This window comes from Vanessa tameamea, chromosome 12 (genome assembly GCF_037043105.1).
Source record: "Vanessa tameamea isolate UH-Manoa-2023 chromosome 12, ilVanTame1 primary haplotype, whole genome shotgun sequence".
Taxonomy (NCBI): domain Eukaryota; kingdom Metazoa; phylum Arthropoda; class Insecta; order Lepidoptera; family Nymphalidae; genus Vanessa; species Vanessa tameamea.
The window spans coordinates 7,114,720-7,140,336 of NC_087320.1; the positions used below are offsets into that span (position 1 = coordinate 7,114,720).

Consider the following 25,617-nt stretch of genomic DNA (forward strand, 5'->3'; position numbering starts at 1 on the left):
CAGTTTTTGGTATTTCTAAACTTATAAAATTATAAAAAAATATGACTACATTGCTTCTTTCTAAAAACTTAAGTTTTCGTAAAATTATTTATCGATATAAATATAAATATTCAGTAGCATCAGAAAGTAATATTAAAAGCGATATTTTTTTAATTAATACCATCCAGTTGCATATCTATTCCACCCACTGCCATGAGCCATCAAACGGGACAAAGCTATAAACTGTGTCAAATTAAAAAACCCTTTGAACCCGCCGTGAACATAATCGTATACTAAAATAAAAAAGATCGTTACGAATTCGAGACATGTGTCCACATGTTACTAAGAGACAAACCGTGTATAATGTGATAAACTATAGCTGCGTACCGTTGAGACGGCATTTAATTACCGTATTTTAAGATCTTGCTCTTATTTTTACACCGCATAGTGCTGACTTAAAAAACTTTTGAACGTTTTTAAACAGATCGTGATTGTTTTTCAAACAGCTCTTTTATCTTCATTTAAAAATCGAAGCAGATTAATAAAAAATTATGACAGCTTAGGAAACTAAAACATTAGGAACATTATTTTATAAATAACGCTCGTAAGTTTTAGTTATTGTTTGTTTAACCAAATTTAAACAAATAATCCGTTTGAAAAATAATAATAATACAGCAATAAATATACTTTATTGAGGAATAGGTACATATATAATGTATAAGAACATAAATGTTTTAAGATAATAGGGATCATATCATTGCAAATTACATAAACGATAAATGTTCTCTGTCACTATTCTATTGCAAAAAAAATCATTTAAATTACACTATCAGAGATGTCTCGTGTTTACTATGGAACGTCTTCCCGTCGCCAAGTCAAGATAACCGATATACATGCAGTAAATTTGTGCAGCTCGTCCTCTAAAATCACTACATACCATTTTTAACTCTATTTCATTACTATAAGTATCATATTAGCAAAACAAAGTACTAGTACAATGAATTATATTGAAGGTTTGGTGTACACGCACGCAACAGTCATACACGAATCAAAAACGCTCCCACGTCTTCGACATGCACGCCCTAAAATGACTTAGTTATTGACACTCTCTTAAAACAAGAATCAAATAAATCAACTTCTGTAAAATAATACACAATTGTGTTGAAACAAACATCCACTATAAATATTATTATTAAGTTTATTAATTAAATATGTATCCATTAAAAAACACACATAAAACACACACAACCAACAAGCATATCAACTCATCAAGATGATTAAAAGTCATATTATAATCAATGAAATATATATATAATATATGTAGATATTATTTTAATTCATTTGTCACAATGACAAATAAATTGTTTTTAATTGAAATATCATATTTATTTTTGAAAGGCAAATAATACCATATATCTTTAATAATGCTAAAAATATCTATACTAAAGAATTAGTTACTCCATGACGTCGATTTCAAAATTCCTAGACAGATTAGTAAAGGCAGAAGCTTGGGGGAAAATACAGCTACTGCAATAGCAGTTCGCGCTCCTTGAACTGCAGGATTGCACGTCAACCGCGCACAAAGATTCAGCAGATACCTTGACGGGATGTTGACACTTGGTATTTGGGTTACTTTTTTCTTTCAGTCGGTTGAGGCAACATCCTTGGTCTCATACAAGTCCGCTAGTCATGTTTACCTCTATGAATTGATATATGATTATGATTCTAAGGACTGAGGTATCCCCAACTCTGCAGGATGCACAAGAAGGCTGTTTATATCCTGATAGGTACAGCAATAAAACGAAAATCAATAAAGTGACGAGAGGAAACTTATAACTAACGCTAACCCTCTGTGACAAGGGCACTCATGGTCATGGTCTACCCTAATTTATATGCATTTAATAAGAAATTAGAATCCCATTAAAAAAGGTATTTATGCATTTAAAAGTAGTTATAAATATAACCCAGTGAATAATTTCGAAATGTGAGTTCATGTTTTGAATATAATATGCATATTAAAGACTAATAATATTTCCAAAATAGTTATAGTACGACAAAAATGTTACCTGCTTATAAAAAATTAGGCATATTATGTAAGCATTTCTTTGTTTTTATTTCTTACCTAAGACTTAAAAGTATTTCATAGACAATTATAACTTTAAAATCTGTGTTGTATTCGATACGTAAGTGATGGTCAGAATGCGTCCATTGTAACCGTTACGTGAACCAAATGTGATATTGTAAACAAAGGGAAGGGGTGTTTACCATCAACTCGAGTATTCTGTCTATAATATTGTTATGGTAAGCATAAACATTTGTCTATTAATAAATCGTTACATATACCTTTTTTATTATATAGAATATTTTTACTTAGGTATTATATACAGTACCTATTCTATTATATTATGTAACAAAGCATAAATAATCTTACATGCAAATTAGACAAAAATGTTTGTATATAAAATATTTTACACCGCTTTAATTATTTATTTAGTTAACAATAATTGTATAAAGATACTTAGCAATTGTTTTAATAAACATCCCATTATAAACTATAATTTTGAGTGTCGGTGAACCAACCTAAAGCAAAGACAAACAAATATTTGATACCTATCTTGTTTTGTTTTATTTTTGTAAAAATATATTATAATAGGAAATTCTTGTTATTTCTACATAACTAAATTTACTTTTAATAATGATGATGATGATGATGATAAAAATGAGGTTTTTTTCAATAAAAGGAAATCTTGAACAACTGAGTTTCATAACAATTATCCTAGTGATCGGATGTTTTTTTTAATTTGTATTGAAAAAAATTTTTTTTTTTATTTAATTTAATACGCATCGATACCACAATTTCTTCAATAATGAACTTTCTATAAACGCAATGAAAATTGATGTTTTACGACATCTAGTGAAGAGCTGTAGTATTAAATATATGTGCGTATACTTAGGACGTATTAATTAAATATAAATACTCGTAAATAAAATTGTAACCATAAATTGCTGTTTTAATTCTTAGATAAGTTATTAGTTTTGCAATTATAAATATAACGCTTAATATTAATTAACGAGAAAATGTTTCTTAGAAGATTGTACAGATACAGACAAACTATTCAATTATTTATTTTTTTTGTTATAAATCAGGCGTATGTCTTGTTGTTATTTAACTATAAAATAGTCCGCATAGCATCTGTTATTAGAATTCTGTGGTCGAGCAGTTTTTTGCCTTATTATCAATGTTACGTTTCGGTTTCTGACATTTAACAAAGACTACATAGTGAAATGTCAATACACACTTGTCATTTTTCTTTTCAAAAATCAAAATAATATGTAAGAACATAGGTTATTATTAAAAAATATCACAATTAAGACTTAACTATCTAACAAAAATAAGCACAATGAATATTATAAGGAGACAAAGTCATATTACCAGTAATATATTTCGTGTAATCGTTAATGAAATAAGAACGAAACCACAAATTATGAATTTTTCTGAATGTAGTAAATCTTTAACTAATTCTAAATTGGTTAACTCGAAACTAATTAATTTTTCCTATGATATAACACGTTCTAAATCCAAAAAGGTAAAACTCTTGTTTATAAATTTGTCGTAAATTTAATTCATGTGAACTGAAAATGCGCCAATTTAGCAACATAAACAATAGTTTTTTTTTTTAGAAAACTGACGCAGATTCTGATGATGAGGCCGAAGTTTTTGATGATGATATTTCATTGTCAAGAGATTCTAAAGTTGTTAAAATAACAACAACATCTTTAAGAACTGATGCTGTTCTTAAGTCCGCTTTAGGAATAGCGAGAAAGTAAGTAATATATGTATCACCTAAATAAATTTATTGATCACTAATTAAACTGACTGTAAAATCTTTTTAATAATGATCCTTGGGCTCTTAGTATTTAAATAATTTAAAATTTTCAGCAAAATTGAAAAACTATTTTATGAAAGCAAAATCAGAGTTAATGGTAAGAAGATTTTGAAGAAAAGTATGCCTGTAAGTTTTTTTTTATATAGTAAATATAATTAATACAATGGATTACTGGTAAAACTGTATAGAGTTTACCAGCATTTCTTTGATTTTGAAAACTAAATATGAATTTTGATATTCAAAAAAAAACATAAGCTATGAGATGATAGGATTTTTTATTGATTATATATCAACATTTTAATTATAATTCATTTAATAATTTTTAAGGTACAAGTGGACTATGAATTAGATGTAATTAAAAGTATTAGTCCAAAAAACCCAGAACATTTGTATATATCGAGAGTTGAAATATTAAATATAGTGGCAAAAGAAGAGAGCATCATAGTGACAGCGAGAAGATTTAAAACACTCCTTATAGAAAATTATGAAAATGATCCTTACAAACCATCTACATCAGATGAAGATCAATAAAAATTGTATTAAGCAATTTTTTATTTACAATAATAGACAAAATGTATAAATACAACTAGAATAATAAAACTATATACATTAATATAATCTTTTCCATTTTTTCAACCATGATACAATAATTTCATTTTCCTTCTATATGTCTAAATCTATATCACAGTCGGAACTCTCAAAAATAGATATTTGAGAGCTTAATCCTGATGATTTTTGACTTCCTGAAGGATTGCTTAATCTTTTATCATTTGTATTCAATAATTTAACTGTTTTTTCTGTAGACGCTAAATTATTAATTTCACATTTTTCTCCATAAAATTTATTAAAGTCATCTTTTGCCATGAATTCAAACTGTTTTAGTTTATTTGCTGTTGTATTTAACTGTTTCTTATCATGATTTATTTTAGACTCAATTTCCATGTTATTGATATTGGATTTTTTTTCTTTTTCTGCAACAATTTCATTTTGTGATTTTTTTTCATTTATACCACCAGTATCTATATTAATGTCAGAATTATTGAGAAAATTAAAATCAATACCCAGTTCTGTAAACACATCATTTACACTAGGTACTACTTTTAAGATTTCACTTTCGTTACAAACATCACTATCAGATTTATTACTATTGGATTTAACTTTTTTATTCTTTTTTGTATTTTTTTGTTTTTTATTTCCAAAAAAACTAGTATCAATTGTTACTTCTTTTCGTTTTCGTTTAATTACTTTTTTCTTTTTGCTGTCAAGAGGGGGTTCTTTTTCAACTTTGTTTAAAGTAGCATGTTTCTTCAAGGTTGCTGCCAATTTATCATGAATAACTTTAACATTTGTATTTTCCTTGTAATTTCCATGCTTCTTATCATTTCTTTTAGCATCAAAACTAGGATTTTTCTTGTTAAAATATGAACTAGTTACAAGTGAGGCTGAGAGTGGTATGTTATCATCTGTGACATCATCATATTTGACAAATACCTTAAAGTTTTCGTTATCAATATGAGTTTCTAAGGTTTTATGATCTACTTGAAGCAATTTTCCATAGTAAAGCAGCTCTTCTCTCCAAATATCAAATAAACACATTTTAGTCAACAATTTCTTTGCTGTGCACAAATAATTAAAATCTGGATAGTCTAGGAAAGTAGAATGTAAAGCATCAACTGTATCTTCGAATGTACAGTCTTGCATAGATAAGTCAACTAAGGAAATTGCTACAATAGCATCTACTGGTAATATATTAGTTCTATACATAAGGCGACAATGAGCTTGTGATAATCTGTAATGAAATTTTATTAATTTAACTTTGTAATCTTCAAAAAAAACAGTATATAGTTATACATTCTTAAATTGTAAAATCTCATTTATTATTAAGTAATTAACTTTTTTACCTTATTAAACTATCAAGCATTCTGACAGTGGTTCTAGAAGGATCTCTGTATTCTGACTTTCTCTGCATCATATAATAACACTGTAATATTGTATTTGCTGATTTTGTTATCTCAGTATGTCTTGGTCCTATTAATCCTATGTACATCTAGAATTATTTATAGCATTTTTTTTATTAATCTCGATAAATAAAAATGTTTTTAATCACAGTAATTTTAATACTATATATGCCTATTTTCATCAAATAAATTTACCTGAAGCTTTTCAATACTCCATTTCTTTTTTGTTTCTTTATGATTAGCATCACCGAAAAGTATGTAGGATGATACTAATTTGTCCCATGTTTTGTTTTTTGAATCCAACAAAATAAATATCAAATCAAACCTGTAAGAATGTTGATAAATTGTAAACTGTATACTTAATAATACTGTCATAGATTTTATTTATAATCAATATATGGATATAGTAAATTAAAAATCAAAACTCCATTACTGTACTAGTTGGTTACTTAAATTATGTTTAAATTTCATAATTGAACATGTCTTCTAATTTATGTTAGAAACTTTTTGAGATTATTAAGTAAAATTAATTAGTAGGCCTATTCTGAATATAAGATATTGTGCCTATATTAACTTATTTCTGGATTATGTATTTATAAAGAATATTATTTACCTACTTAACAACGGTGTTCCTAAGGATACGTTGACACTGAGTGGCTCATCTTTTTGATACTGCCCTTTCGGATTACACGCAGCTATAACAGCACAACGGGTGTTAAGCTTGCATACAATTCCAGCCTATAAATTAATTTATAATGACTATGTTATTTAGACTATGTATTAAAAATATGGAGATAAACTGGGCTTCTTAAATTTAATCTAATTAATTATAATATATAATTGCCTTTGCCACTGATATGGTCTGTTGTTCCATAGCTTCATGTATAGCGGTTCTATCATGATCTCTTAAATGCGATATCTCGTCTATGCAGCAAACACCACCATCAGATAATACTAATGCACCAGCTTCTAATTGCCATTCACCTTCCTCCTAATAATTAACAAATAATGTACTTTTTAGAATTATAAAACGAATGAAAATAATATAAGTAACATAGAAAAAAAATATTTTTAAGACACAATTAAAAGCAATAATATTCAAAAATTTGGCTAGCAAAAAACCATATAGTAGGTAGGCAATTAATTTGAAAGCTTTGAATATCACACCTACTCTAAGAGCGGCACATGTGAGTCCAGCTCTTGTACTGCCAGCTCCTGACGTAAACACTGATCGGGGGGTTAACTGTGCACCCGCCTTTAATAATTGTGATTTTCCTGTACCTGAAATTAAAATCGATGAGTTGATAATTACCAAAAGCATAAACACATCTATTTTATGAGTCAAAGTGACTATTACAAAAACAAATGTATGAAAACGACACACATTTAAAACACTTTTCACATACATTCATAAAAGTAACAAAATAAATACATTCTATAGAACACATGTCACAAAATGGGCGGGGCAATCTCGTGTAGACTATAGCCAGTCCATTAATGCCAAAATATAAGTATTTATTAATGGTCAACAAACACAGTCAAAACACTACATTTATGTTAAATGCAATATTATAACGAATCAGCATTTTTAATATTTTGTTTTATATTTTATTGGATAGCAAAGCAACTAAATGGGAGAGCAGATATATTTGCAAATTGCATGGAATATGTTAAACTTAGGTTTTTTGTCTTTACTCCTACTTTAATTTAAATGGCTTAAAACTAGATAGAAATAATATGATTTGTATGTATATACACAACATAATATTCATATCAAGATAAAAAAATAAATTGATCAAAATGTTTACTATACCAGGATCTCCAACAAGTAACAAATGACATTGTCCTCTAACATGTGTTGCTAGTGCCTCATCAGATTTTGTTTTGTTACTTTCACCTTCTGCCTGGTGATCAGAACCTGTTATAACAGTCAGTAAAACAGCTAGCTTGACTAAATAAAGACCATATACCTAAAATATAAAACATGGTTTAAAACACATACAAATAGGTACAATAGAGTATCATTAATATATATTATATATATATTAATAATAATCAATAATTTTGATTAATATGAATTATTACTTTTACAAAATATACATATTATTTAGCTATTTGCAACAGACCTGAGGACAAACAGATCGCAGTATTTGATCCCTGCCTTTCAAAGGACACTGTTCATACTTTCTCCAAAAATCATCAAAACAGTCCTTAATGTCAGGTGCCATTGCTATGACTTCTGATCTTTGAGCATTTATAACTTCAATATAATTGGCTTGCAAAACAATTTCTACCTCTGATTTTTTATTTTGTACTGCAGGACGCCATCGTCGCCTTACTATTCCACTGTAAATATAAAAATAAATACTGTCTTCAAACTGTAACCATGTCATATATTATTTTATTTTGTGACACATTTTTCTGTTTTGAATTTTATTAAACTCACCAAATTATTATGTCATCACCTGGCTTACAACAGTCTACCAAGTCATCTTCCAGAATAACCCACATGGATCCTGGTATTGTTCCAATACTGAGTTTGTTAACTTGTTCCTTTAAATTTAGTCACAATATGATTAATGCCCTGATTGAAAATTAAAGATACTCAACATTTACCACTTTATCTATAAGTGTTGTTTGTGGGGTGATTATTATTTAAACACTACCAACATTTTAATGTGACACACAAACTCACTTTTAAATCCAAAGCACTTAACTGAAGTTAATTTGTAATACTAAAACTGGAACATATTTTAAGAAAAAAATGATAAACAGTAAATATTTACTTGTATTTTAATTTCTTGATAATCTTTACAATGCTCTCTAGAAACAAGATTGATTTGTGTAAATGTAGAGCATTTACATCTTGTTTCAGTATTTCCACACTTTGATGGTGCTTTTAATATATATCGGTATTCAAAATCTGCTTCCACAGAATTTTCATATTTGCATTTCATACATACATATTTCCTTTGATATTCTAGCATTTTTGCCTGTGTTACACGCACCACAGTGCCTTGAATATACACAAAAAAAAAATTAGAACAAATTATATTTAAAAAATACATATGAGCAGTGAAGGGATTATTATAACTTTATTTTATTGATATGTAAACTAAATGTAGTTAATAAGTAGAAATCCTCCATATATTAAGTTAATTTAAAATATTTACCTGTGACTTTTAAAAAGCATCCTAAATCCACATTTTTAGGAAATATTGTCCTATGTAACTCAGGACATACTGGTAAACCAAAAAATCTTGCATGTACATTTCTTTTTAAATAACTGAAAGGTAACTTTAAAACCGTGGACTTGTATTCTTCTTTTTCTAAAATATTTTGTTGAACTTTTAATATATCTTTATTACAAGCCGGTATAGTATCTACAGGACTGCATAACACCTTGTCGCCAACATCAGGATAAGTTTCGAAAAGTTTTAAAAAGCTATAACAAGAAAAACATGTGTAAGAAAACAATATATAAATATTTTACAATATTTTTAAAAAAACTTACTCTATTTTGATACTGTAATATCCTAGAATGTCATGTTCCGATAATATATTTATGCAATCTTGTAAATGAAACGTCGTGAGATACTCGATTATCATTGTTAAATTAATTTTAATATAATATTTTTCTAACAGTAAATCCAATTTAACAATATTTGTTTTCAAATAAGTCAGTCACAGTCAGGACATTGTTTTTATACATAAACATTGATATGAAGAGATTAAAACCAAATATTATGCATTTCTTGTTAAAGTTCCAGGTCCTATATCAATTTCTCACTCAGGATGTTTGTTTATTTATTTTAAAATTATATATATTCAATATAAATTATAGGTAAACAAAGTTCCTCTAAACTCTCAAAACTTATTGAGGTATTTTTAATTTTAATTAAAAAATCGACAATTGACAGCCTTGACAAGCATAACAGCTGACAAGTGACAACTATGAACTAACGTATTCTTATTAAGAATCCGTCAAAAATGCGTCAATTTGGAATTCCACCGCCATAAGCATGGCATTAATGTTTCGAATATAATTTTTCGGTTTGGTAATTCTAATTCAAAGCTGGTATCAAAACTGCGAAATGTTTGATCTTGGTTTACTTAGAAAATGGTTGAGGTTTACCTGCATGATCGTCTTCAATCAATTATTTTTATTTGATCGCTGAGCATATTTGAAAAAACTATATCATTAAATAAAACAGCACATAAAAATCGCATTTGATATTTTAAAAACGAAAAAACTCGAGAACACTTTCTAATGACTTAGAAGATAATGTTTTAGAATATGTTGATAAAAATGTAGTATGACCTATGTTAAATAAATATTACAATACATTTTACGAATTTTAAAAAATCAAATCAAGTCAAAGTATTTTAAATCTTTTCTTCAATATTTCAACTTTTCGGAAAACAGCCTGGAGCGAGAAGAAACGACAAAATACTCGCATAGTTGCTCTTTTGAAATAACCATACCTATTTACAATGATGTTAGTAGTCAGTGTAGTCACAATCATGGTTCAATCTATCCTGTGATGGAACCTGGACCTACATCCAGACGATTTTTTTTCGATAATTATTATTTTAATGAATAATAAAATTTGTTGATTAATTTAGTCTTAATAAACTTTTTAAATTTCTTAATTGACAAATTTAATATAATTTCCGGTATTTTACAATATATGCATATACCATTGCCCAAAAAATTGAAAGATTTACATGATATATGTTTCTTAAGCTTATATAATTCATTTCTACTTATATAGATACCGGCAGTGGCCCATTCTGAGAACTGTATTTGATTGCTTTGGTTTAAGGTTTTGATCTGAATTATTAGTCATTCATTAGTTGTATATTTCAAATACACCACAGTTAGTATTTATAGAAGTGTTAAGTAATATTTTTTAAATAAAACAATACAGTTTTTCTCAAAAATTATGATTTATTTATTTACTTATCTTGTATTTTACTGTATTCTACACATCGAGATGGATCTGTTGGGAAGTATTCTTGGCATTTCGTCATAAGTCTCTTCAAAGCCTGAATGTATTTTCTTTGTGTTTCATCATTCATTACATGGGCGACATTTTTGGAGAAAATTTTTTCACGACCAGTACGAGCGTGAATTCCAACCATAGTTACACCAATGGGCCATGGAGCATTACCTATTGCCATTTGAAGATATGCATCGCTTGCCTAGTAAAAATATAATACACAGAGACATTTATTAAGGTTACAAAATTATATTAAATTTATTGTTTATTAAGTACATTGTTATTTATGATTTCAGTTTATGTTAATAAACTTACCATTATGTAATTTCTTTCTAATAAATGTTTAGTTATTTCCATAAGACTATCACAAATGTCTTCAGGAAGAGTTTTCTTTTTCAATTTCCTCATTAATGGTTTTAGATATACTTGTGTCTGTGTATATGTTGCTCGTACCATTTTGTGTTTAGTTGCAGTTTTTTCTGAGGCATTTGCAGAATTGAGCTGTTGGCCCCACAATTTTAGGAGAAACTGTAACATTAATTTATGATTATAATTTGAGTAATATTATACCTACTTATAGATAAGTAAATCAGACTGATAGAAAAATAATATTTATATTATACATGCAAATAGATCACAACTGATAAGTTATCAGTTGGGATTACTCACTATATCACTTTTTGTTCAAATAAAAAATATTGGGCTAAAGATCCACTGAAGATTTAATCAAAAATAATTTCAAGGAACATCTTATGATTTAATATATGAAGATTATTTATTGTAATACTTGCACTTACTTGTAATAATGTCATTATTACATTCATATCGTGATTTCTGTCACCTTGTCCCATAGTTTTGGCCATCTCTTGGATCAAGTCATAGGTTACAGAATCATCAAACTCATCATCCTTCTGAGATTTCTCATTATCATTCTACAAAAAAAAAATATTTTACCACATAGATATTATACAATGTCATTAATTTTATGATATTATTATTAAGTAAAAAAACACATTTAATGATTCTTCAGATATTACCTGTGTGCCCAGAGCTAATATTTCGTTTAGATAGGCTTGATCTACTTTTTCCATAGCTTCTTGAAAGTCATTTCTGAAGCCCTGAAAGAACACATACTCATATAATTATTTTGTAATTTGATTTTTATGGTACTAAAAACTATTGACACTAACAACACTAATCACACTTGCCCGTGTAGGTGTGTGTGTGTAGTGATTAAAAATTACAACTCCAACAAAAATTTAATTAATCAACTACCATTGATGATAGTAAACAATATTGAAATAAAATGACATTAGAAGTAATAATATAAATGAATTACCCTATTTGCTTCAGGTTCTTGAATTTCTATTCTACGTAACCGCTTAAAGGATTGAAGTTCACTTTCACCAAACAATGCAATTGGATGTCCTCTTTCTCTTAATCTTTTAATTACTTCAAATCTTGGCAGGGATACACTTTCTGTATGTTCTTTTTCATTTTCTACCTTATTGACTGAAATTGTACATTCATATCTTGAGAATTGGTTTCATTAGGTGTGATGGTTTTAAAATAAAATATTATCTCAGTATATATTGTTAATTCTTTGTTTTATATAAAAACAAATAAATTAAAAACTATTCATACACAAGGAATTTCAAGAATTTCAGTATAAACAATATATTTTTTATTATAGTACAATATTTTATTCTTCAAGAACAATATGAAATCAAAATAAGTACTATTATATAAATTTACTCTAGGTGCAGTTACTTAAAATGACAATGATTCTTGGGAAACTATTTAAAAAATTATAAGTAGTTTTAGTTCATAATGCTTTGCAACTGCAAAACATCTAAATTTGTACAAACCATCAATAACTAAAAGAGTACCCATTTGAAACCATTCAGGAATTGTGACCATTTTTAGTTTTGATCGAAATGAATATGCTTATATAGAATTCTTAATTAAAGCTTATTACAATATTAGATATATGTTTTTAGATAATGATCAGACTGTACTTGGCAGATGATACTAAACTTTGACAAGGAACACCATTTTTCTGTGATAAATGCATATTTGTATGATAAAATGTGATAAAATACTCTACTAAAAATACAATGTAATATATAAAGCCATCCCAACCTTTTTCAACATCCTTTTTTTCCTCACTCTCATCTGCTTCGGTGTTATTTGAATGATACTTTTTAAAGTATTCTTCCTGTTCCTTAGCTAGAAGATCACCCCTTTTAAAATATTTCTTTGTTGGATTCTATAATTAATAAAAAAAAATGTATTATGTCCAATAAACATATAAGATAAATCAAAATTATCATATGTAATGCACATACCAAAATATTTTTTTCTTCTAGAAGTTTCCGTTTTTTAGCAATTTCTGCTTTAAGAATATCCATATTCGGATCACAAAATATAGCAAATAAAAAGTTTGGGACATATATTATGGGCCAAATAAATATATTTTTAACTTTAGCCTTTGAATGAATTTGATTTTTGTATAGATACAGATTTACAGAATGCTATTGTTTATTTTCGTCAAGAATATAATACAAAATGAATACAGTTGAAAACAAAGTTTTTGTTTTTGTTGAAATTACAGCATCAATATATGAGCGTACTAGTGTCAGATGAGAATTATGACAGTTAACTTGACATATCGAGGCAACCATAAAACAGAATCAGTGCTATCGGAGCGAAAAAATATTGGCTTGCAATTTTAACATTCTGCCTAATAGCAAGAGCTAAATGGTTTAATTTTTAAATTACGTCTTAAACCCAATCGGTAAAAATTGCTTTCCCCGGAAAAGGTTGAAAAAAATTGTATTCTTCTGCGTTGAAGATAAGACTACAAAAAACTTCTAAATAAGAAATAAAAATATATAAATGATTTTTACTATTGGACTACTTCCAATACTATCAATTTCAATATCTATTCGCCAAGAAGTTCCACTTTCTATTTCAGATTTCCATTAATTAATTGATTATACAATTTCTTGAAGCCTCGCCTGGGAAAAAGATAACAGCTCGTAGTTACTTTCTTTAATTTTTATAAATATCCCTGTTTATTATATTAGTCTATTCCTTTTATTATCTGTAAACTTTTGACATTAGTATCAGCGTTGCAGGACTATCGATAGTTTGACTATCGATAGTTGACCTCGAAAACTATTCAGGATATCGATATTACTATCGATAGTAATTATTGATCAATACTATCGATAGTATCGTATTGATCAATACTATCTATAATATCGATAGCTCTCCGTGAACAATACTATCGATAGCGGCAATACTATCGATAGTATTGCTTACACCTTAACTATCGATAGCCTATCGATAGTGGACTATCGATATGCAACACTATTAGATATAATTTACATAATTTATTTCTGCTTACCTCCACTACACCACAGTAGGCTTAGCGGTAGTTACAAATTATCTTCCCTACCGCTCTTTCCGCATTGTGCCTCATTTTCAATTTAAGTAATTTTCTTAGTAAACTAGGTTTTGAAAAATAATGTCTGTTACTTTTATTGACAAATTTTGGAATATTCTGACACCGGAACAAGTTATCTACTATTCAATTCAGACAGCCCGGTAAATGTTGTAATACTAAATTTATCTAGTAAGCGTTGGCCATTTTTAAGATCAGGGTCATTCCAACAGAGTTTAAAATTTGCCCCATTCTTTTTAGGTAAGCGCAATGAGATTGTCTGATTGGATTAACAAAGTTTTATTTTTCAGCGAATTGAGTTTTAACGACATGGGTTCGTAAACAGCATGAAGCTCTTTTCGTGCGATAAGGAGTATCATTGCATTTGCTTTCACGCCTGCCTTCCTAATAATCTGTTATCATTCTAGATCGGGCCCAACCATGATCTGCAGCATCCGTTATCAGATAATTTGCAATTTGTGGAATATAGATGAGTGAATTTTGGTGAATTGCTTTCTTCCACCAGAGCAGTTCTGAGAGTATCTCTTGGAATCTGCTTTGTTTTGGTATATCTCGCAGTTGATTGCAGTATATTTGAATTTGATGACAGTGCAGCCTGCCAAGGTGAATCACAAAAAAAATCGTCTAAGAAAATGATTATTCTAATGTCCTTCAATCTAAACTATTCAGCTAACCAATCGGTTAGTGATGCAAACACTTTTGGTGCACATGAGAGGTCAATGGGAAGACAAGTCATTTGGATAATCTTTCCTTTATATATTATCTTTAGTAAACGTCGATGGTCCTCCGACACTAGCATATGAAAATATGTTTAGGTTATATAACAAAACTGACCAAGTAGACTAACTCTAAGTAATATATGGGCACTAAACAATCTTTCACGGGTTTTTAAATTACATATTAATGTACATTCTTCCTGTGATGATAATTTAGGTAAATTCCTATCACAGTGCGCCTCTAATTTAAGTGGACCATCTAAAGTATCTTTTGTAAGTTGAATAATGTGTGATATTTTAACTAACATGACTTATAGTGATAACGATAACTTACTGAAAAAAATTATCATCTATCGTGTATTTTATTAACAACACGAAGAGTTTAAAATCACAAAGAACTAGTATTTGATAATATAAATTTATACCTATTTGTAATATAGACATTATATTAGCAAATTATAAAGATATCAATTTCAATTGATTTCATTTTATATTTTTTAAAGCAAGAAACAGAAAAATAATAATTTTGAAATATCTATAAATTTTACCTGTTTTGTTTTAAATAATTCGATGGACATTGTAGACAATTCGTATAATGCTTAAGGCAGCCTGCAAGACTAAAGATAATCTTTAGTTACGTATTTCAAATGGAAATTTTGGAAGAAACTAATTAGTTATTATACTTGTTGATAGGGCATTGTGCAAATCGTCTGGTACCACTCACTCAAGGTATGTTCATGAGTCATAATATGACATCTAAGTTCCCAAGGCTAGTGGTGAATTGGCAATGTAAGGAATGCTTCTTTTGGTGCCATTGTCTAAGGGCAGTGGCCAAACTACTTACCATCAGGTTTAAATCATTTGCTCGTCCATTTACCTATACCAAAAAAAGGTATATTAGCAGAACAAAATTATTTTTGAGAAATAGAACAAAGTCGCAAGACACAATTAGTTTTTCGGAAATTATGCTTCTAAGTGATTTATTTTATCAGTTTAATATCAAATAATTGTACTGCAATAATCAGATAAAAGCTGAGATTTAGGCAAGATTTTTAAGATATCGAATAAATTGAAATATAATGAATTTGTAATTGCTTAAATAATCAAAACAGTCTTGTAAACAATATTGTTAAGTGAAAATGTATGGAATATTTTTACTTATTTTCTGTTTTTTGTTCGACGCAGAAGGTAAAGTTTATCTTTATTACAATAACTTACATGTACGTGTCTGCTTGTTTACGACTTTTTTTTATTATTGTAGGAAAATTACGAGTAGTGGGTGGTTCGAAAGCTCCTCCAGAATTTGGGAAATTCAGTGTATCGCTTCAAAATATTACAGGGCATCATGTCTGTGGTGGTGCTATTATTTCACATAAGCATTTGGCCACAGCTGCACACTGCGTATACAGGTACGTCACAGATGCATCACAGACCAAAATTAATATTGCTATATGTCTTATGTTTAAATGTATCTTATTTCAGAGCTGATGCAAAATATATAAAAGTTGTAGTTGGAACTACTGATTTGGACTATAAAGGATTAAAATACAATGTAGAATCAATACACATTCATGATTGTTATAACTACACCCTTAAATTAAACGACATAGCAGTTTTAACAATAAATGGGTTATTTGACTTACGAAAAGTAGAGATGATTAGACTAGATGAAAATAATTTAAAGGAGGGAGAAATTGTTCAGTTAACAGGTTTCGGAGCTCAAAAGGTATCGTAAACTTGGGAAAGTAACAAAGTTTTACATATATATATATATATATATAAAAAAATGATCTGAACTTTGTTAAACAGCCTCACGAAGAATCAAGCCGGAAAATGCACGCCCTGAATTTGACAGTATTCGATCAAAGTATTTGTCAATACGCCATGCGTTACACGCGAAAAGTTTACGGTAGTATGTTTTGCACATTTACAAAAATTGGCCAAGGAACATGTCATGTAAGTTTATTTATTATAAAGTTTTCAATGTTTTGAAAAATCTTTATCTTTCAGTATTTAATAATTAACTTCAGTGAAATAAAATAAAGAGCGATAAATTCCACAACGGTTAGTGGTTATATCGTTGAAGAATCTAGATTAAGATAAGAGATTAACGTAACCATACATTACAAATAATAAGACTAAAGTTGCTATAGCCTCTATATAATTATAGTCACAGAAATATAGATCTACGCAATTATGAAGACAATTTCATGATGTGCTTGCTAAGAATTAAATATCTGATATAGTATTTCATTATACGTTCAGACATTTTAATATGCGACCTATCGAATTATTTTTGAAGTTTTACTTCTTTTGGTTATGAATAAATTATGAGCATGAACTTTTATAATGCCGGCACACAGGGTGACATGCAAACTACATGATGAAGTTGTTCTCTAAAACCTTCAATAAAGTGACCAGTCACTCGAAATAGACAACTTCACACCTTTTTTTTAAAAGTTTATCTTATTACTATGTTTTGATTATAGTATAATAGTAGTATTGAAAAGAGAAGAAATTACATTTATCATCATAATTATTATTACAATATTATAATTATTTAGTACCGTACAGTTAAAAACTATTTTTAATAAATACACATATCCTTTTTTTATTTGAAATTAATTAGCCTACGAATAGGAAATAATCAGAACGTACAGTATAAACTGTCAAAATTAGGTTCGTGACTGCATCTATTGATTAGTTATTAAGTATCATCATCATCATCCTCCTGTCCTTATCCCAATTTTATGTCTCTGTCTCTATGGGGTCTCTGTCTGACGTCATCTCACAAGTAACATTATTTCTATCCATATCGTCTTTCACACAATCAACGTGTATAAAAGTATTTCAACTGTGTCGCAGAATTATCGATAGTATCAATAGCTTTTCGTGAGCAATACTATTGATAACGGCGATACTGTCGATAGTATCGCTAGCTCTCTGTAAGAAATACTATTGGTAGAAGGGATACTATTGATACTATCAATACTCTCGCTAACACCTTAATTATCTATAGACTATCGATTTTGTATCGATAGTGGACTATCGATATGCAACACTAATTTCAACAATACAATTTATATTTCTAGGGAGATTCCGGAGGACCCCTAACCAAGGATAATAAACTTGTCGGAATAGTTTCATGGGGGATACCTTGTGCTGTTGGATTTCCAGACGTGCATACAAGAATATCACAACATGTTAAATGGATTCGTAAAATCATAGATAAAAAAGTTTGTAGTTATTGCAATTTCGTAAAAACAAATCTACCTCATAAATAAATATAAGGACAGATTTGAATATTTTATATTGATGTTAGGTGTAGTAATAAAAACATTTTTTCTTTTTTAATCATGTAAGCATTTAATATTTATTTTAATATCGTTATTCCTATTAAGACATGCTTTTTTTAAATTCCTTTAATCTGTTTAGGTTTACCTATAAAAAAAAGAAGCTAAATATCGTTTTTAAAATAAAATTTAATTTTGCCTCAATGTAAGAATAAAATAAGTACCGTATAAGTAAGATTATTATTCGGTATTTCCATGATAATTGCCATAACAGGTCGACCATGTGCGCATTGAAAAGGAGTCTTGCAATTTGCGAGAGCACCGATCATATTAACACAGTCATCTTTAGACAACTGATCACCAAACTTAATTGCATATCTGCAAGCCTATTTAATAAAAGCTGTATATTGACGATTCAATAATATATGTAAGATCAATAGTCTACTGCTAACTATTAAAAGGTATAATTGGCGCGCTATGAGAATGAGATGGATCTGTGTCAAAGTACCTACATATACAGGGTTATTGGTAATTCGACGTATTCCCGTTAGGAGGTGATAGGGGTGACTATTTGCGATAATTTTAACCCCCATATCCATTTTTGAGTTATCACGATTTTTAGATTTTTTCAAAATAAGTCAAAATTGCAGCTTCGAAAAATTATTTAAAAAAAAGTTTCTATTAAAATCTACTTTTTTCTTCTGATTTATAAAAACGATTAAACACTGGATATTTTTCAATATTTAAACAATAATTATCGGTCCAAATTTAAAAATGCGAGACGGAAAACGATATTATTTCAATATTTTTTTTATTTTTTTCTCTCAAATATGCCTCAAAAACAAAAATGGTTCACTTTTGCATTATGCATATGGGGGTTAAAATTATCGCAAATAGTCACCCCTATCACCTCCTAACGGGAATACGTCGAATTACCAATAACCCTATATATATACTGGCAATTCTCGAGGGAAGGAACGTCAGTAAATAATTTCTAAAAAAAATTTGGTATTCAATTTTGAAAAAGGGAATAAAAATTAGCAGAGTATGTTCAACTGCGCGAATTATTTCGTGTAATTGACTTTTATAATATTCACCTCTCTTTCTAATTTAATAATAATCTTATCGGTAAAATAACAAATCATCAAATTGCTAAAATAACGCGATAGTAAATAATGCGCGAAAATCCACTGTAACAAAGAACTAATAACGTCTCGCAGATTATAAATGCGTAACGTTACTACTTGTTTGTTATCCGGACGCTACCGCTTCCGTGACCGGACCGCGCTTGTCATTTCCATAAGGTTGGATGGTCCCAATCTGATAGCGCACTGATTATATATATAACTATTTTAGTAAGTTTTACTTTAAAGGTTTAAATTAATTATATAAACACATTTGTTGTTACTTATTAAATATAACACGTTCTAAATTTTTTTTTTCTTGCGTTCAATGAACTCATTTTTTCCTCATTTTCATAATCCGTTGGGTCGGCCATTCCAACATAATTTAAAGTTTAGGTACAACTGTACAAGCCACGGTTTTCCCATGTTACGGATGCACGATAATGTAAAAGCTGTCAATATCTTAACTCAGGGTTGCTACTGAGAATTTAATGACATAATAATCCAATAACATAGCTCGGCATTGGCAGTTTTATACACCAGCCACTAAACTAACGATACAGCCATATTTTCCAATAATATGAATAAGAAACCAAATATTTGTCACCATTGAGTTACCTATTGTATGTACTGACCTCACTAAAAATAAGTTCCATTATACACTTTGGGTATGAAGAAACATTACCTCTGCTTGATTGTATTAAATCAATCTGTTCAGAGATAAGCTTTTTAATAGCTGTGAAAATAATTTCCGCCTGAAACGTGTACATTTTAATCGAGTAAGAGAACGATTGAAAATAGCCTGTATTTTGCATGTAAATTTCTTATAAACTATTGACAAAGAAGATATAATACTAGTTAGGCCTGGAACGGGTGACTGCTCTTGGCTATCCTTACCTTTCTAGGATTTTTACCTAAAATTGCTTCCGGCACAGCATGAATTAATACATGCTTTTCAGCGAATGTCCACTGTAATCCAAATTGAGTAAATTTGTCTTTATAATTGTAAAGATAAAAATAATCATCATGACTAAGTTTCAATTGAAATTTCTCGAATGCGACGCTTTTCCATTTGTTTCCGTCGAAATAATCTAGGCAAGTAAATATTTGTAAATCAATAAAATAAAATATTTTATATACAAATATTTTTTGCATTTCAAGCTAGAATTAGATGGGCTTTCATAAAGAAAATCGCAAGCAGTAACTAAGGTACCTGATAAGTTCCTTTCAAGTCTTACTCTCTCATCTACAGCATGTTGATCAAATAAAGTTAAAAAATGGGATGATTTTCCACCGCTAGAATATCGACTTTGCATTCTAGCGGCTATAAATTTCTTATCTACTTGTCCCAATATCTGTAACCGAGAGAGTTGATTGCTTATTTAGCTCACTTTTAAATAAATATAGATATATATGTGAGGTTGTGCCTACTTGGGCTTGCTGCAATGATTCAGAACTAAATATCAAATCTGCATTATCTTTGTTGATTTTGTCATTTACTTTATTTAGGTTCTTAGAAACAATTTCTTTCACATTTTTAACACGTGGTTCGAATATTTCAAATTTATCGTGAACATCTTCTGCAAAATGATTGTAAATAGCCTAAAAAATAATCACTATCAGTCAGTATTTAAGAAAAACAGTAAAATAAAAAAGTTTATAAATCTTACGTCTTCATAATACTTTTCGTCATCATTATAATCAGTATTTTTTTTTAATTTTTCCTCGAAAATTTGAGACATACCTAAAATAAAGTTATGTTAAATACCTTATGAATTTATTGTGTTATTTTTATTATAATTAAATTGATTCCTATCGTTTAATTTCTAAATACCTTTGGGTACAAAACGATGACGACTTTTTAGCTTAAAATCCTTGTTATTAGCCTGACTATTGAATATTGGCAGTGAAGGTTGGTTATTATCTAGTTTACTGTCATACCATACTATATTTGATCCATTTCTTTGTTCACTGTTTAATGTTAATTGATCGTTTTGATCTTTGAGAATATTGACAAATTCATTTCTTCCAACATCGTCAAAATAAAATCGAGTACAATTGTTATTATGTTTCGTTATTAAATTTATTTTCTCATAATCAAAAAAACTAGTGTCAAATTCGTGTTCAATATCTCTCATTTCAGTACTATTTAATATAGCTTCACAAAATTTTAAAGGTTCTAGTTCTTCACTGTTTTGCGATTTAGGTGTAAAAATTGATGCTTCGTTTTCAATTCGTGTTAATTCTTTACACTGTACAGTATCCTCAATTGAAGTTGATTTATTTATGATATGATTACTTAAACTTAAATTAGTTGTCATTTTTACTGAGTATGTTTTATTAACTCCATCATTGACACTATATAATGAATTCAAAATATTGATCGTGAAAGTATTTTCAAAGTTCGAATTCATATTATTCAACGACATTTTACTAATTATGCTATTTTTCATATTATGAGAATTGTCAGATTCACTATACGTAAGGTTATTTTGTCTCATTACGTTTTTATAATGAAGTTTATAGCCATCGTAATAATTATTACATTCTGTTAAAATTGCAGATTTTAACAAATTTAATTTGTTAGCTTTCTTTTGACGTTGATTTTTGTCCGCATAAGCACTTGGACATAAAATTGGGTTCCGGTGGGATAAATATTTATGTGATTTGCGAATAGAACATTTTTGAATTATTCTTCTATTGTTATGGCTGTCAAAAGTGGAGACAATTTTTTTGCCTGAAAAAAATAACTGATTCACATATTGTTATATTAGTCTAATAGTGATTCAAGCTTATTTTCAGAAATAACTCAAAACACTTATAGCTGATGCTGAATAAAAAAAATGACAAATGACACTTAAATGTAATTATATTATATAGTCTATGGATATGAATGACATTTGACATATCCTCACTTGTTTATAATTTATAAACTAATTAAAACTAAGCTTTTAACTATGCAACTAAGCCATATTATTCTGAAAAAAATATATACGAGCTCATGTTAAATGTAAACTTCTTACAGGAGTCGATACTTTCTTCAATAACATTGTTTTGAGGATCTGTAAATATATTGATGGGATTTTTTTCTTTATTCTCGTTAGTTTTTAATAAATCATACGTTGTTTTAACTTGTTTGGTCCTTGAATGTTCTAAAATTTTAGATTTTATATGCTTATGTTTTGCTTTTTTCTTTCTCATTTCATTTTGACTATTTATATGAAAGTCTATGCATTGTTTTTCATTAGGCTTGTGTATTTTAATATTATTGAAATATTTTCTATCAAGTATACTCTGAACTTCAAATGATAGCTTCTTACATCTCTTCTGAATAGTTTTTGTTTGCTCTTCAAACTTCTTTAAAAGAGGTTCATCAGAAGCATGTAATTTAATATTTTTTTTTGGATTACATTTTGTATATTTTTTTTCTTTTCTTAATAGATTTCTTGTATTATTATTGTTTTGACGTTTTATTAAATTGGTTTCTGATTTATGCGACTCAAACAATTTACCATTATTAAGTTTTTCGTCTCTTTCATTAAACATTAAAAATTGCTTAGTTTTCTCTAAAATATTTTGTGCATTATTATTCAATATATTCTTTTTTTTAACATCTCTTTTTATGTTTTTACCTATAAAGTTACTTTGTTTCAATATGAAGTTATGTTATTTTAAAAAACCTTAAAATTAAATTATGGATACCTTTTATACCATTTTGTAGTTGTGTTATATTGGCTTTTCTCTCATTTTTATTTAATATTTTCTCCATAATTTCTTTGACTTTTTTTCTTGTGTCATTATTATAATCTTCATTTATTTCTTCTCTAACAACTAATGGCTTTACTTTAATGTCTCCATAGTATAAGTTTATTAATTTTTTAATGAGGTTATTAACTTCTTCACAGTTTTTAAATTCAACAAAAGTTTGTCTTTGATTATAGTTAAAATCATAATCATAGTTAGGACACATTATAAAAATAAAGTAAAATGGAATTTTACAATTAAAATTGTATTCATCTGTAAACTATATTTAAAAAAAAAAGTAAAAAATAATGTATCAAATGTAAGCAGGAGCATATTAAATATTTACCTTTACTTTTGTCTTGTTGAAGTTTTTCCTAGTAAAATTTTCATGAATTTTTATATGTAGAAATGTTTTTGAAATAAATCTTCCATTTAAAAAAACCCATTGATACTTCTTCGATACCAAACAATCCTTACCAATGTATGCTTTCACCTTATATTGATTTTTTTCTACTTGAAGATCTTTTAAATCATTCCTATTTATTTCAAAAAGAGACCACAATGTCTGGTATATATTCCTATTTTTATGAATTTTAAAAATAATTTCATTTTTAGAATCATCTCTGAGGCTAAATGAGACATTACAATGAGCCAACGATAGCTGCTCTAGAGCCAATTTGATATTGCTTAATTCCTTTAATAAATTTATAGATTTTCTTTGAATATTAAGATTGTAAAGAAAGCCTGAGATTTCTACCTAAAATCGTTATTATGTTAATTAGGTGTCAGCAAATAAACTAAGCAAAGTTTAAATGTAGATAGGTACATACAGTGGTTCCTTTAGATGGTCTTGAAGTTGTTAAAATAAATTCTTCTACACTGCCTTTACAAAACTTCTTCATCCAGGTTTCTTGCGAGTTTTTAAATTTTGAAGATATTTTTACATGTTCAGAAACTTCTATAATACTTGCCAAAGAAATACCTTTGTACCCATATTTATCTGATGTACATTTTAGGGAAGTGACATCTATGAATTTGCTTGTAACATATTTGTCTCCTAAAAGCCTAAAATTATCCTTAGTAATACCTATACCATTATCCAGCACTTGGATATATTTATTGTCTATGCAAACTCTAATTGCTATCGAAGTAGAGTCTGCATCAAGTGAGTTATAAACCTACAAAATATTAGTTAATTATGTAGATTAATACTTAAATATGTATTTTAATACTTAATTGCGTTAAGTAATAGTATTTTTTTATTAATTACCAATTCCTCAACGACTCTTTTGAAACTGTTTATATATGTCGAAGCCCGTAAAAGGTTTTGATTCCGATCAGATATTTTCTTTAATAACGCCATGTTTTACTGATTTGTGATCGTTGTCTTTTGTTTTATAAGCAAAATATGCAGTTTATCTTAACTTTCAATAAGGATTACATTTTAACGTAGAAAATAATTAAAACAGTAATAAGTATTATAATTAACTACATATGGATATATTATTTCCGTATAAACTATAATGTAAGTAGGTATTAATATTTAATAATCTCTTATGTAATTTATCACAATTATCACACTTCACAGTCACGGAAATATTTTGATTAAAATTTGTTTTTTTTTAAATATATTTAAGAATTAAATAGAACAAAGGTATCGTTATTCTATCGACCAATCTTAACCTAGTTAATATTTTTTTTTTCTTACGTATGAATATATTATTTCTAAAATTTATTGGCCAAAAATTAAGAGTTTTTTTTTAAAGTATACTTAAAAGTTAATTATTTTTCAAATTTTATTTAAATCGCAGTAAACTTTTTTAGGGGCAATAAGTGCACTGTAATAATGCAGCTCCATTATCGATATTTTGCCGAAAGTGGATAAAGTTTCGAACAACAGAATGACTCATTCATAGATTTTGGAACATAAGAAAAGTATTTTTAATAACGCTAATACTTTTTTTTATCATCCTCCTAATTTTGCCGTCCCTTCTAATTTGCCCACTAGCCCCGAGCGCACGAATTAGAAGTTATAATCGATATTCAAATTTGAAATCACCCTTCAAATCTCAACAAAACTAAGTATTGCTACTACATGCTAGTTGCCTTATAGTAAGATTTAAAAATTTCACTGAAACAACTGATTTCATGGCTTAACTGGTTAAAATATAATAATAAAAAAAATAGATAAATATTTTCATATTTTGTAATATATTTAAGTGAACCCAATTTTAGATTTATGGTGGCATTTTTATACCTTATTTATTAAGAATTATACACATATTATATTATAAATATATATATTTTTTGTTAATAAAACACATTAAGCAGATATCGTGGTGGAATCTCCATATCCCTTTATAGGTTGTTATATTTTTATTGACTTTATAGTAAATTATCAGGCTTAAATATGACACTCAGAAAAAATATAATTTGCTACAAAA

The 25,617-nt window shown here is 28.1% G+C and overlaps 4 protein-coding genes across 4 annotated transcripts; 2 read left to right on the forward strand and 2 right to left on the reverse strand.

Moving 5' to 3' along the window:
* Positions 1 to 3,277: 3,277 nt before the first annotated feature.
* LOC113392963 (mitochondrial transcription rescue factor 1) lies at positions 3,278 to 4,484 on the forward strand. Its single transcript, XM_026629614.2, has 4 exons — positions 3,278 to 3,566; positions 3,661 to 3,803; positions 3,920 to 3,992; positions 4,194 to 4,484. The coding sequence occupies exons 1-4, from the start codon at positions 3,381 to 3,383 to the stop codon at positions 4,395 to 4,397; spliced, it is 606 nt and encodes a 201-aa protein (XP_026485399.2). The 5' UTR covers positions 3,278 to 3,380; the 3' UTR covers positions 4,398 to 4,484.
* On the reverse strand, positions 4,333 to 13,448 carry LOC113392961 (DNA helicase MCM9). The gene is given in 19 exon segments (XM_064216336.1): positions 4,333 to 5,655; positions 5,768 to 5,913; positions 6,020 to 6,149; positions 6,438 to 6,668; positions 6,670 to 6,815; positions 6,996 to 7,105; positions 7,638 to 7,794; positions 7,951 to 8,170; positions 8,271 to 8,377; positions 8,611 to 8,840; positions 8,998 to 9,350; positions 9,913 to 9,936; positions 10,749 to 11,029; positions 11,143 to 11,355; positions 11,625 to 11,759; positions 11,865 to 11,945; positions 12,167 to 12,339; positions 12,970 to 13,096; positions 13,176 to 13,448. Coding segments are annotated over 19 exon segments (4,053 nt in total). The 5' UTR covers positions 13,239 to 13,448; the 3' UTR covers positions 4,333 to 4,529.
* A 2,561-nt stretch (positions 13,449 to 16,009) lies between these two features.
* On the forward strand, positions 16,010 to 18,335 carry LOC113392976 (chymotrypsin-1-like). Its single transcript, XM_026629628.2, has 5 exons — positions 16,010 to 16,200; positions 16,274 to 16,421; positions 16,495 to 16,738; positions 16,822 to 16,968; positions 18,105 to 18,335. Exons 1-5 carry the CDS (start codon positions 16,152 to 16,154, stop codon positions 18,294 to 18,296), a joined length of 780 nt encoding a protein of 259 aa, XP_026485413.2. The 5' UTR covers positions 16,010 to 16,151; the 3' UTR covers positions 18,297 to 18,335.
* Positions 18,336 to 18,458: 123 nt separating this feature from the next.
* On the reverse strand, positions 18,459 to 24,536 carry LOC113393115 (DNA mismatch repair protein Mlh3-like). Its single transcript, XM_064216562.1, has 11 exons — positions 24,444 to 24,536; positions 24,004 to 24,351; positions 23,520 to 23,930; positions 23,132 to 23,453; positions 22,453 to 22,581; positions 21,100 to 21,173; positions 20,861 to 21,031; positions 20,643 to 20,784; positions 20,327 to 20,520; positions 20,065 to 20,184; positions 18,459 to 18,691 (listed from the first exon to the last, which is right to left on the reverse strand). The coding sequence occupies exons 1-11, from the start codon at positions 24,534 to 24,536 to the stop codon at positions 18,506 to 18,508; spliced, it is 2,190 nt and encodes a 729-aa protein (XP_064072632.1). The 3' UTR covers positions 18,459 to 18,505.
* Positions 24,537 to 25,617: the final 1,081 nt, after the last annotated feature.